The 12409-nt window shown below is 53.4% G+C and overlaps 3 protein-coding genes across 3 annotated transcripts; 1 reads left to right on the plus strand and 2 right to left on the minus strand.

Moving 5' to 3' along the window:
• Positions 1–1838: 1838 nt before the first annotated feature.
• Positions 1839–4963, minus strand: PSV08DRAFT_201748 (uncharacterized protein; the record flags this gene model as incomplete). The annotated part of the gene is made up of 2 exons (XM_014226122.1): positions 1839–4688; positions 4725–4963. The coding sequence occupies 2 exons, from the start codon at positions 4961–4963 to the stop codon at positions 1913–1915; spliced, it is 3015 nt and encodes a 1004-aa protein (XP_014081597.1). The 3' UTR covers positions 1839–1912.
• Positions 4964–6531: 1568 nt separating this feature from the next.
• On the plus strand, positions 6532–11493 carry PSV08DRAFT_409496 (Glyco-transf-34 domain protein). Its single transcript, XM_014226123.2, has 4 exons — positions 6532–7390; positions 7444–7732; positions 7780–8297; positions 9972–11493. The coding sequence occupies exons 1-4, from the start codon at positions 6997–6999 to the stop codon at positions 11117–11119; spliced, it is 2349 nt and encodes a 782-aa protein (XP_014081598.2). The 5' UTR covers positions 6532–6996; the 3' UTR covers positions 11120–11493.
• On the minus strand, positions 11325–12346 carry PSV08DRAFT_294937 (uncharacterized protein). The gene is made up of 2 exons (XM_014226125.1): positions 11885–12346; positions 11325–11778 (listed from the first exon to the last, which is right to left on the minus strand). Exons 1-2 carry the CDS (start codon positions 12273–12275, stop codon positions 11429–11431), a joined length of 741 nt encoding a protein of 246 aa, XP_014081600.1. The 5' UTR covers positions 12276–12346; the 3' UTR covers positions 11325–11428.
• Between the last annotated feature and the right edge of the window lie 63 nt (positions 12347–12409).

Raw genomic sequence — 12409 nt, forward strand, 5'->3', positions numbered from 1 at the left:
TACGATGGGATGGCGATTCAACCCACGGATCGTCCTTGAAGGATTGGCAAATTTTGCTGGATCCCACTCGACTAGTTCCACGAAGCAGTTAAGACACTACCACGTTGCGGAGGGCAGCCTCTGAGTGGTGGGTAGGGATCTGCAAAGACTGGCCCTGGTTGTAGTAGTAATACCGGACGTCCCGATGCTGGAACGACTAGCTATGTTCCCGAAGGGCGGCGTCGGCAGATTACTGGCGAGTGGACGTCGCCGGTGATGGCGCGCTATCCAATACTGACGATTGGCGTGGCGGCCAGATAGCTAGTTTGAGTAGCTATTGGATGTTTGGAAAAAAGATGCTCCAGGGCGTGGACGGGGGAGAGACAAGAGGGCAGGAGCGCGCAATATGTGCGCGAACGCGATTGAACAAAGCTGCACATTGTTGCAGGTGCCCAAGTAGAGTTTATAAAGGGTCCAGTAGGCGAAGAAAATTCTAATGTTAATACCTTCGCTTCCAATGGGGGTTAGTCGAAGGCGAGAATGCTACCATTCCGCAGACCCACCAAGTCCGGAAGGACCACACGCGACGGTCAATCCCAGTCCTTTTTCCGCATATAGACGGCTGTCATTGGACCGTCGAGCAAAGAAAAATATGGGGCGAATGCACGCCCGCAGCCGTGTGCCCCATCTCTCAATAGCCGCGCCCTGGGAGTCCCTGTGTGTTGTGCTCATCCCCAGATCTGAATGCTACCGCAGTTTTCGCGTGTTTGGGACCGACAAGTGATGACGTCGAGCGACAAGCCTCCGGAGTGGCTATTGACAAGCACACTAAGCAAATAATCGAGGGCATGGCATTACCCACCCTGCCAGACGTCTCACGCCGCTGACGTGCTCTTGTCATGTCGTTGTGCTGGGCAGTCGAGACAGCGGAGATGTTCTGAAGAATGGAAGATAGAAACCAGCCAATCACAGGCGGCACACAGAGCGCGTGTTGAGTTCAATGGTCGTGGGGAAGTCCGAGGCTCTTTGCCAAGCAGGGCCCAAGCAGGGCCCGTGCAGGGCTGCTTAGTGCTCCCACCACACTTCGTATCCACCCTTGCCCTCCCACCTATGCCTACTCCAGCATCTTTGCGCCGCTGCTGTCGTCGCAGCAATAAACTCCAGTAACCGCGCAGAGTGACATCGTCCCGCCTGCTTCCGGTGCCTCGGTGCCAAGCCCAGTAATCCTTTCCACACACACGCGTACACACTTTCTACGTAGTATGTATATTCAAACGACCTCTGCCAGATCGTGCCGTAGCATGGCATCTGGCATCTGCTTCCCCGGCATCAGGTTAGGGTGAGGATATTTCCTTTTGCCACAACCTTGAGTGGGTGCTCCCAGCGTCTCGAACATTGGCCACTGTTCCACTGTTCCACTGGACCCATGGGCGGCGTTTGAGTTTTATCCTCTTGGACTGTTGCACCCTGGATTCGGGTCACGGTAACTACGGGCGGTACATGGATTGTGTCTGCCGCCCCACGAAGAACGGTCAAGCCACTGTGGAGCAATTGTATCCTGAGCGGGCCCTGGCATGTCACTCCAGTTCTTTCGCGACAGTCACGATTCATTCCCACTTCGAAACGACATCTACAATACTATTGCATTTCTGATACTGATTGGTATTGACTAAGGGTATATCTAGACTAAGGCGGTCTTCAAAGCCGCGTCTCATCTAGTGGTTGAGTATTAATAATTTGCTTATTCATGTTCCTGACATGCTGCTGATACAAATGTCATGAAGATGACCAAGGTAATGAGAGTTGTGTGTCAAGACGGAAACATCCATCCGAGAAGGCAAAAACAAGGCCGAACGCTATGCAAAACCTCAATGAAATAGAAAATTATTTCGACACGAGAAAATCTGAGGGAAAATCGCAGGCTTTGCGGGGCTTAGTCGAGCCAGTTCTGCCATTGGCAACGACAACCACCAGTGCCACCATCAATGGTCCCGCTGGCTATCCCTTCCCCTTGGGTGCCCTTGACCAGAGTGCCCCCGAATCCTCGATCTTCAAACTGGAATGACTTTTTGGACGCTTCGTTCTTGATCGTCCCGTCATCCTCCATTTCATAGCAGTAGAGGTTTTTCTTGGCAGGATCTCCACCGTGGCGGTCGATGGTGACAGTGACTGGATACGGGAAGGTGCCTGGTCTCTTAAATGCATCTGTACCCCCAGAAGCAGGCTTTTGTAACAATGGCTTGCTTTCTTTGCTGCGAGTCCATATCTGTACCAGGAACCGCGTTTGTGAGTATGTGCATCTCAGCTTAGCAGCATCCTTGGAGCTCCCTCCATCCGTGTCTGCCGGGTTTCCACCACGATTGGTGCCGTTGATCTGCTTCAGGAAGATTGATCGATCAAAGTAATTGTAAAATCCATAATGCTCGTCGTCTTTGCCTCGATTGTACAGTCGCAGAGGCTGTACCAAAGGCGCGGGAAGCAGATTTGCAGGTGCTGCAGTCCCGTCAGAAGCCAACATTGGCGGAGGTATCACCGCAGTGATGTTTGTAGGGTCGTTTGCATTGTCACGCTTCGCCAGGTTCGATGCATTGGTCGATGGGCCGCTCATGCTGATGAACAAGCCAGTCTCTTCACCTTCAAAAGGGGCCGAGTTACCATCTGTCGTCTTCCCCAAGAAATTCATATCGTCAGTCGATGGGGGTGCAGGGGATGGCGAGGGTGCAGCGCGAGCGCGAAGCAGTGACCGGACCAGAGCGCCAGCTGACACTGGGTTTGAGGCCCTTTTGGCACGTCGAGACTGCGGCAACTCTGCGGCACTGCCGTTCTCAAACGTGATTTCAATCTTAAAGTTGGGCTGGTCTGGTTGGTTTGGTGCAACAGATTGCTGGAGTTCTTTTGGCAGCGCACAGCTCCACAGTGTAGTAGGCGCGACACAACCACTCTCCTCCTCTACCACTTCAGGTTGCGCAATAGTAAGTAGGCCGGTAGGTACAGGAGGGTCGTCTGGCAGATTAAGCCATTGGTTGCCGCCGTCGGGCTTCGGCTCGGTCGCCGTGGGCTTATTATCATTGCCTTTCCTCGTCAATACCACTACAACTGGGATAATGATTGCCAACAAGATGAAGAATACCAAACAACAGCAGCATCCCCAGAAACACACTCCTCTCTTCTTTTTCTTTTCCTGGCCTCCATCTTGAGGATTTTGGCTTCGCTTCTTTCCGAATGGCCATATGCTTGTCATATCACACACTTTTCGATGCTTCTTCCGTCCCTTGAGGTCTGGGGAAGATGACCGGGAACCAGAACGACTGCCGTTGTCATAGCTCCAATGTGAGCCTTTTTGAGCCGCCTTTGGAGGTGGAGCGAACACTGGCAGGCTCTGTGAGGAACTGTTGGCGTTTGTGGCGGAAGAGGTTGTAATCATGACTTGTGGTGCTGCTACTGACGTGTGCATTTGCTGTACAGGCGGTGGATAGTTTGCTCTGACTGGCTGGCTCTCCACCGGCGGTCGCCTATCTTGCAGCTCAATGTTAACATTAACGTGGCGTGGCTCCTCAACCTGACGAGGCATTAAGACAGTTCCGATGGCCGCCGTACCCAGCACCGGTGTAGCAGACATTGCAGACAGAGGGGAGGTGACGGCGCGGTGAGAATCTGGAGGTGTTTGATAGTTCATTGCCTTTTCAGGATCAGACTTCACTGGGACATTGGCTACTGAAGCTGCCGACGTGTTGGTTTGCGAGGGGGGTGGTATGGAGGTTTCTGCTTTACCCATGCCATACTGGACGGGTACTGTTGGGACGTCTGGCGTACTATCCCCAATACGTCCAGCATCTGGCCATGTTGAAGACTTAGGTGTTGCAACAAATGGTGTTGTGATGACGGTCCACCACCCTTGCGACCTTCGAGGAGTAGGCACCATTGATGTATCAATGGCCAACGAGTTTTCGGCAGCCCGGGCACTTAGTGGTGTTTCATCCTCCTCAAAGACGGTGCTGGTGGACATGACGCGATCTTTTCGTTTGGAATCGTCATCCTCTTCGAACGCAGTTCCAGCGGAATCTAGTGTGTCATTTCTAGCGTGGCCAGATGAGCCGCGCGTGTCATTGTTGGAAACCTCCCCTGGATGTTGAGCCATTCCAGCAGGTAGAGCGGGGACTGGTGGAACGTTGGACCTGTCGAAAGCTGTTTGATAGCGGGAATAGATACTAGGTGTATAGTCCGACTCTGTGAAGGGTGTGTCGGGTGACCAAGCCGACTTCACTTCCGCAGGAGTAATGATGATACTTGGTGTTACCAGAGTAGTGTCGCTCCCAGCACGAGGCCGATTTGCTTGTAGGGAGCTAAAGTCGGATACACTATCGGTAGGAACTGAGATTCCTATCGGAATACGTCTGTCCCAAGGTGAGATTTCCTGCCAGGATTTGGTGCTAGGAGTCATGGACGTAGCAGTGTCGATTTCGTTCCGATCTATGCTCTGCCTCTTTCGATGCATGTGTTCTGGTTGCGGTGTACCCTTGGTGATTCCCAAGCCTTTGTGTCTGGTTGAATTTCTGCTTAGGCCAAACCATGGTGACTTACGGATAGAGCCACTGCCTCTCTCCGATTCTTGTGGAAACACCTGGTGCGGTTCTGAGCCCCTGTGCCTGGTGAAACTTGTGTCGACAGTGATGCCCGGCTTGCTCGGCCGACCCAGTAGCTCTCTCCGTCTAGATTTTTGTCGTGAAGCACGTCCTGAAAAGGACCGTGAGCTGTGCTTTGTGATTGTCCGCTGTGCTCTAGCATTAGACTCAACGTCCCAGGTCTGTTGCTCAGGTGTTGCGTTTCCCTCGAATCCATCATGGAAATGTACTAATATCTGTTCCTTCCCATCCGCTCGGTTTAGGTATGAGTCGTCTGCGTATTGTTCGCTTTCAAACGGGCGCCTAGCATTATCGGTTGATCGAGGTAGGGGTCTCAGTGGCGGCTGGCCATATGAAGTCATGTTGGAGTGGTGCGTCGGTATCTTGGATTGATGTGGAAAGCCAAATCTCAAAGAAATAGTAGGTGTGAATGGTTACCAACGAATGCTTTTTTTTCAAACGGGAAGTGGGATGATTAGTGGCGTTGGTATTGTCGCTGCTATTGTCTGGCGACAGCGACTGCAGAACAACGAAACGAATGAAGTCACACAAAGCGGCGACAGGTGATGAAAAGAAAGCGGCAAAGAGGCAATAGAGAGAGTGAAAGCACGCAGAAAAAGGAGATGCATGAGGCTGTCATACACACACGCGACCCCAGATCTTTTGGCCGACTTTAACGGACCTGGCAAACCACTGCCATGGCTTAATATGTATAGCTCTTCTACTTGGATGTCCCTTCTGGCCTATGATGTGGCAGAAGCGCCCGCCACGTCTCCCTGAGTCAAAGCTCGTCGGTGGGAGTAGGCATTGTCCACAGGCACAGGATGAAGGTGATTGGAGCCGTCAGGTGGAGCTGCTTCATAACGAGCGCCATGTTTGCGGGCTTGAGGCTCCGTAGCCGCCCTGGATTCGCTGAGGTGGAAATGTACAACTCTATCCGAGATCTGAGACGCTCCAGATGTGTAGCTTCGACGTCGTGTCCAGCAAAATATTGAGGAGAGCCAGTCAGACGACAGGACATGGTAATGGAAGCGCCAGGCCAGCCATGACAGCGCCCAACGGTTGGTGAGGAAGGCGCCGCCAAGACACGCTAGTCTACAGTGCTGGCCGGGGCCCGTCTGTATGCGCCCGACTGGGAAGGTTTTTGGTGTGCAAGGTTTGCTCGCTACAAAGTCTTATGGAGCCCGCCATGCTTTTTTCTCAACAGCATACTCATGGTAGTATACGCAAACGGCGACACTGCGTGCTTGATGCGGATCGGATGCCCGCTCGCTGGGTTCTGCCTGACTGGACGCGGTGAAGCCACCTGTTCACGAGCTGCCGCTTACTACATACATACCTAGTGTGCATGTGAATGTCCTCCTATCGGACGGACACACCAGTTCGTCCCTGTGGCGCACCGTGCCTATGCACCCACGAGGTAAGTAGGCGGTAAATCTTGCGAGTCACGTGCCTGCATCGACAAGGCGTCCGGCATGCGGAATGCGCTGTCAAAGTGCAGACAGCAGTTCTGCAACGCGCTATGAGCCTGTGGAAAACCTCAAGTTCACTCCCTGGGACCGAAAAGAACGTTCTGCGGGCTGATGACGGCCCATGTCGCAATGCCCGTATGCCGATTGACCGTCCCCTGCAACCATCCAAATCTGTATGTACCGACATACTAACGTATCATTATCGCTGTGGCGCACCAAAGGGTGACAGCGGGCTGCCAGGTCCCCTGCGTCTTTTCTTCACCCTCTGCACACTGCTGCGCAGCCCGTCGGTTTCTTGTCCGTCTTTTGAGTGTCGCTGTGGGACAGCGTAGAGCGGCAGACAGCAACCTGGGCAATGCGAAGTGGGGAGGTCTAGCCCAATTAGCGGCCCTCCTTTCACGTATACGCCAAGCAGCGAACTCGACAGCAATTTGGTTATTGCGAGAATCTCCTTTCCCGCCGTCGCCCAATCTACTCCCCTGGAGTAAGATATCTCCCGTCCCTCCTTTTGCTAATTGCGACCGACGACAACCTCCATTGGACGATTCGTCGCGCTACCGCTTTACTTCCGCCTTTTGACCACACCCGCCAGCTGTCCTATAATACCAAAAGACCCGCCCCCGAACACCACCTGTGATCCTACCTCACCGGCCCACCGTCACAGCCAGCTGCGCAAGTGCGCCTTTCCATAACCCCCCCAGCCTATAGACGCCGACAACGTCACGCTGGCTTCCCAATCCTCCTTCTCCACTTCCTCTGGCCAACGGAGAAGGCGCTCATCTGCTGCAAGGCAGGCGCCATCCAACATCACTCTCCCCGATACCATCGAATCGCGAAGTAGGCTCGGCACAACTAGCGGTCTCTCAGGCCGCTCCCTGGGTGAAGGCCTGCCCACAATACCCAGTACCCCAGGTATCGCGGACATGTCTAGGTCCTCCTCACCCCAGCCCGGAGGCTGGTCGAGTCCAGGCTTGAACACGCCCTACGATAACAGCGGGCATAGCAGTCCATACCCCAATGGCTCCTCTTCACACAATGTCACTTGGGCATCGGCTCAAGCCCGGAGTGCAGAGGTCAAAGGCTATCCTGCTTTCACTCCTAGAGGCCAAGGTTTCTTTGGCAAGCACTTTCGCAAAATATCTATGAGCCTGCCCTTCAACCATGGCGACAAGGAAAAGCTTGGCCGAGGACGGTCTCAGGGTAACAAGGTCACGCGGACTCTCAATGGCATAGTTTGGAATTTGTGGCGCCTGCGGAAACGAGTCATGGTCTTGTTTTTGGTTACGTTTCTTCTTTTCTTTTGGAATTTTAACACACGTAAGTCTAAGCACTTGGTCCTCTGTTCGCTCCATTGGTACTGACGCTCGTAGCCATACGTCGAGCATATAGACGCTCAGCATGGCTCGGTGGCGGCAGCAAATATGTCGTCATCTTGGCTGCGAATCAAGGTGGAGGTGTCATGGAATGGAAGGGTCCTCGTGAATGGGCCATTGAGCGCGACAGCGTTAAGAACAAGAAAAAGTATACCAGGAACTGGGGCTACGAATTGGAGATTGTTGACATGAGCACGAAGAAGCGCTACGCGCACGAGTGGAGGGAGAGCTGGGAGAAGGTGGATACGATTCGCAATGCCATGCGCAAGTACCCGCACGCTGAATGGTAAGTATGCTGCAACCACTGCTGCACCCAACGCTCACACAGCACAGGTTCTGGTGGCTGGACACGAACACATTCATCATGGAACCAACCTACTCCCTGCAGAAGCACGTTTTCAAGCAGCTGCAAGACGTCACGTACCGCGATATCAACGTTTACAACCCTCTCAACATTACGCATCCTTTGACAGACGAGTACCTCGATCCCGAAACACGCTCGCCGGTGGGAGATGGCAGAGTCGATTCTGTAAACATGCTGGTGCCTCAAGATTGCGGTGGTTTCAACTTGGGCTCATTCATGGTGCGGAGAAGCGTCTGGACGGACAGGTTGCTTGACATCTGGTGGGATCCTGTTGGATACGAGCAGAAACACATGCAATGGGAGCACAAGGAACAGGATGCATTCGAGCACATGTACCAAAACCAACCTTGGATCCGCCCCCACGTTGCGTTCATCCAACAGCGTCAAATCATGAGTTTCCCGCCAGGCGCCTGCGGTGACCAGGGCGACAATCCCGACATCCATTACCAAGAGAAGGACCGCGACTTCCTAGTCAACATGGCTGGCTGTGAGTGGGGTCGCGACTGCTGGGCTGAAATGTACAAATACCGCGAGCTTAGCAACCACCTCAACAGGACGCCATGGGAGAAGTTCAAGGACGGCCTCTCGAGTTTGTTCAAGAGCAAGCCGAAGAAAGACGATAAGAAGGATGGAAAGAAGGAAGAGAAGAAGAATTAGATGGCAATCAACGATGTATCCGAGGCGGTATCGAGTGTATTTCTGACATTTCTCGCATTTTGATGGAAGCCAGGATTCGGCTGATGGGTTTACAATAATACTGATCCGCGAATGGGAATGCACAGCCCTGGGAGCTGCATACTCTCAGCATACATAATGCCGGAGTTGGCGTCATGCACCTATACTCCTACAAGGCTGACTATTTGGGAATTAGGTGGGCAGCCGGACGGAATGTGGCGTTGTCATTTCTACAAATGTTATTTCGTGGGTCCAAACGTTGCCTCGAATTCAAGTCATTGTCGTCCCTTTGACCAGCTTCTCCACACGGAAGCCCCCGCCATCCCCAGGACTGGTTGGGGTGACGGTATTGGCTGTTAAGGTTATCCAGGTATCCTAGTCCTCTGCAGCACGTCTGCTTGTTTGGAAACCCTGTAAAATAGAAGCAAGTTGTCGACATCGAGTCCACACGTTGCATATCTCGTGACTTTTGCAGCATGATGACGTGATTGATGGCGTTTGATGAGCAAGCGTGGAGAAGGCACCTCGCTGCGATGATATGGAAAGTTACCGAGTCGCTTGCAGAGCAAAGGACTACAGGCTTGCACGGCTGTCTCAAACAACGTCAGTCCAGTGGCAGGCGGCCTCAAGATGTACATGCACATGTCCCCGTATGCAGGCAGGTGAGCATGCACAGATCCCACGACTCCAAAGAGGTAGGTTGATGATCGGCGCCTGATTCGTCCATCTCCCACGTCTCATTGCCAATGGTCATCCGCCAGCACACGGGACACGGGGCCAGGGATGAGCAGCCGACTGCCTTCTCCGACTCCCATCTCTACTTTCCTCTCCTCAGGTTGAAGCCCTATTGAGCCCACGTCCAACCTTCGTTTTGGCTGCGTTTCTTTTAGGCCCCGCCCAACGCGACAACCACAACCCACGTTCCCCCTTTCAGGCCGTGCGCGAGCTGGGGAAACAGTACAGGTAGCGTCAGCGCGCTCGTAACTCTACGCTTATCTCCTGCTGCTGTTGGAGTGACTTGACGGCACAGCCCCGAGACCTCTGGAGCCCCAGTTTGTGTAGCTCCTCCATACCGTGATCTACTGTTTCGCAGTCGCCCTTGTCTACCGTCGTCCTAGGTCTACTGCGCCTCGATACCCAAGTCCGAACAAAGAACCGAAGTCGGCACGGCCCTTGGGGCCCACTGGAGCGCATATCTCCCCACCTGTAGAGATAGGGTCCAAGCTTATAAAGACGTATCCGGACACCGGTTACTACTCGAATCCTTGAAGCTCAAAGGGTGCCATGCACGACCATCGGCAACAGCGACCAGGCCGCCAGTTTGCAAGTGTTGAAGAGGCGCATCGTCAAGACCAAACCATGGCCCCTTCACGACCAGTTACGTCGCTATCCAGGCCCTCAGATGGTACGTTCATCTCTATACTTGCCTGTATTCTTGACGCCTTGTCTGCCCTGCCCCTTCCATATCATTGCACCCAAGCATGAGCTTATATCAAGTGTACAGAGTCATGGATCGATATCGCATCGGGGCCCTCGTCGACCTCTTTGTGTTCTGCTACTGACGAGATCATCACGACTGGTCTCACGGTACAGCACGACTCAACACTACATAGGCGGCAGAACAGGCGCTCACGAGGCGGCGGCCAGTTCTCCATAGGAACCGGACACAGAGTTACAGCGGCAGGGGGAAACAGCAGCCAGGAGGAGTATGAGGAGAGCGAGAGCGAGTCGGACCGCGTCATGACGTCTTCAAATGAGGCCCTTGGTCTATCCCCACTGAGACATGACCCTTCGTCCCGAAGCCCACTGTCAGTTGCATCTTCAGAAACCCTGTCGGACAGAGAAGACGATGACGAGAACGCAACTGCCGTCAACTACCCACGTTCTACACGACGCGAGTTTCAGCCGCGACCAAACGCCTTCTCACGTCCGAACGCACAACAAGCCATCCGATCACACTCTGGCACACTGTACACGCCTCGCAGAGCTGTGAGGCCAACTGGACAGCGTCAGCAGTCTTATCCTCAGCACACTCCCTTCAACGCCGTAGCTCCCAACTATCAACCCGACCACGACGAAGCTCTGCGCGCCAGTCTGTCGACTCTGTTGTCTGCAGCAGCAGCGGTGCGAGGGTTACCCAAGCCCGGGCAGCCACGTACAGCCCCGCCCTCGTCCACTCGAGTCGACCCGACATCGCTCCGCATGGTGCCCGAGTCTGTAGCTTTGGGCAACATATCCGAGGAGTCCACCTCATCCCCACGTAGTACCAGCAGCAGCCCCTCCGAGAAGCCCAAGCGAAAAGCAAACCCGCCCATGGCAGCCGCACGAAGTGGCAGCAAGGACCGTCGCGCAGTCAGAAAGGTGCGCAAATCCGGTCCGCTTATCGAGGAGATTAGCCCAACACTGCTCACTTGGGTTGTGAGTGCTGGCGTTGTAGTCCTCGTAAGCGCTATTGGCTTCTCGGCAGGCTATGTTGCTGGCAAAGAGGCAGGCCACGCAGAGGCTATTGGTCAGGTTGGTGCTGCGGGTGTAGACGCTGGACGTTGTGGCAAGGAGGCCGTATCTGGCATGAAGGGCACCGGCTTGGGTTTGAGGAAGCTGAGATGGGGTTCTGGCACAGGTATTCGCGTCTAAGTACTTGACGATGTTCACGAAATGATTGCATGGCATGTAGCACGCACAAACATGGGTGGGTCAAGGATGGCGTTTTTCTATTTATTTTTTATTTTCGCTTTATACAGTTTGTAATATCGATGTCACGCGGCATGGCGCTAGATGGGCGTTTGGCTTGATTTGCGCCATGGTAGAGACAAATTCTGTAGCTCAAGACTTGGGTTGCCTTGATAGCTCCAATACCATTTTATTTTCTGGATATTCAGACTTCTGCTTTTCTTCTCATTTTCCTGAAAAGATGATACTAGTAGCATGAGGATTCACAAGAAGTCACTCTCCAACATATATCTTATCAATGTCGACTCCTAAAATAAGCCCAAACGTCCCCAGCATCAACGACCCGACCAATCCCATCACCAGATTGACTTCCCATCCGCCAGCTATAGCCTTGCCCCTCACCAGCGCATTCTGCAATCTCCAGACCCGTATCGCTCCAACTAGCACAACCACGATTCCCATGCAAATGAACGTTGCCGACAGTGGCTTCCCTATCTTGTAGAAGCCAAACTGGGGCTGCGGATGGGGACTGTGCTGCAGCAGGAAAAGCTGGGCGATAACCACACCCGTTACTACGAGGACGAGTGAGGTACGCAGGTAGCCGAGGAAGGTGCGCTCGAGTGCTTCGTTCGGGGCGGTTCTTGTTAGTCCGTATGTTCGAGGCAGGGTTTTTTGATGACGTAAAGGAAGAAGAAGAAGAAGAAGAAGAAGAAGAAGAAGGCAACGTACCTAGGTGGTCTCTCATCGATCCCTCGTCTATGCTAAGACTTATCTGTGTACTCCAGAACTTGGTGACTGGGTCGTAGAAGCGAGTCCTACACGGTGATGATGCTGTTGTTGCATTGTGCTCGCCCGTCTCTTGAGGAACGTTTGCTTGTGTACTGGCATGACGGCTCAACTCATCGCTCGGTTCATTCTCTGCATTCGCTTCACTTGGTATTGCGGCTCTCTTCCGCCTCACGGGTTCTAGCTCTTTTGCAACGCGCTGCCGTTCATGGCGTACCGCAACTTCAGAGTCTGGGTGCTGTTCGTCCCGCACACAGCTGTGGATATATAGGGCTGCTGATGGGAGGTCAAGAGGCGGTATGGGTGAGGCACGAGATGGTCGAGGGTCACTCATGAATCAGGTCTGCGAAGTGAGTTCTGTAATAACAAAGAAAATATCAATAGCCAAGAACTGTTGTCAGTCATGATTAATGGGTGCAGAGCCAGTGCACTATATATGACCATCCGTTCCGCCGATAAGACCGGTAG

The sequence above is a fragment of the Bipolaris maydis genome (assembly GCF_028858645.1).
Source record: "Bipolaris maydis strain C4 unplaced genomic scaffold PSV08scaffold_6, whole genome shotgun sequence".
NCBI classification, from domain to species: Eukaryota; Fungi; Ascomycota; class Dothideomycetes; order Pleosporales; family Pleosporaceae; genus Bipolaris; species Bipolaris maydis.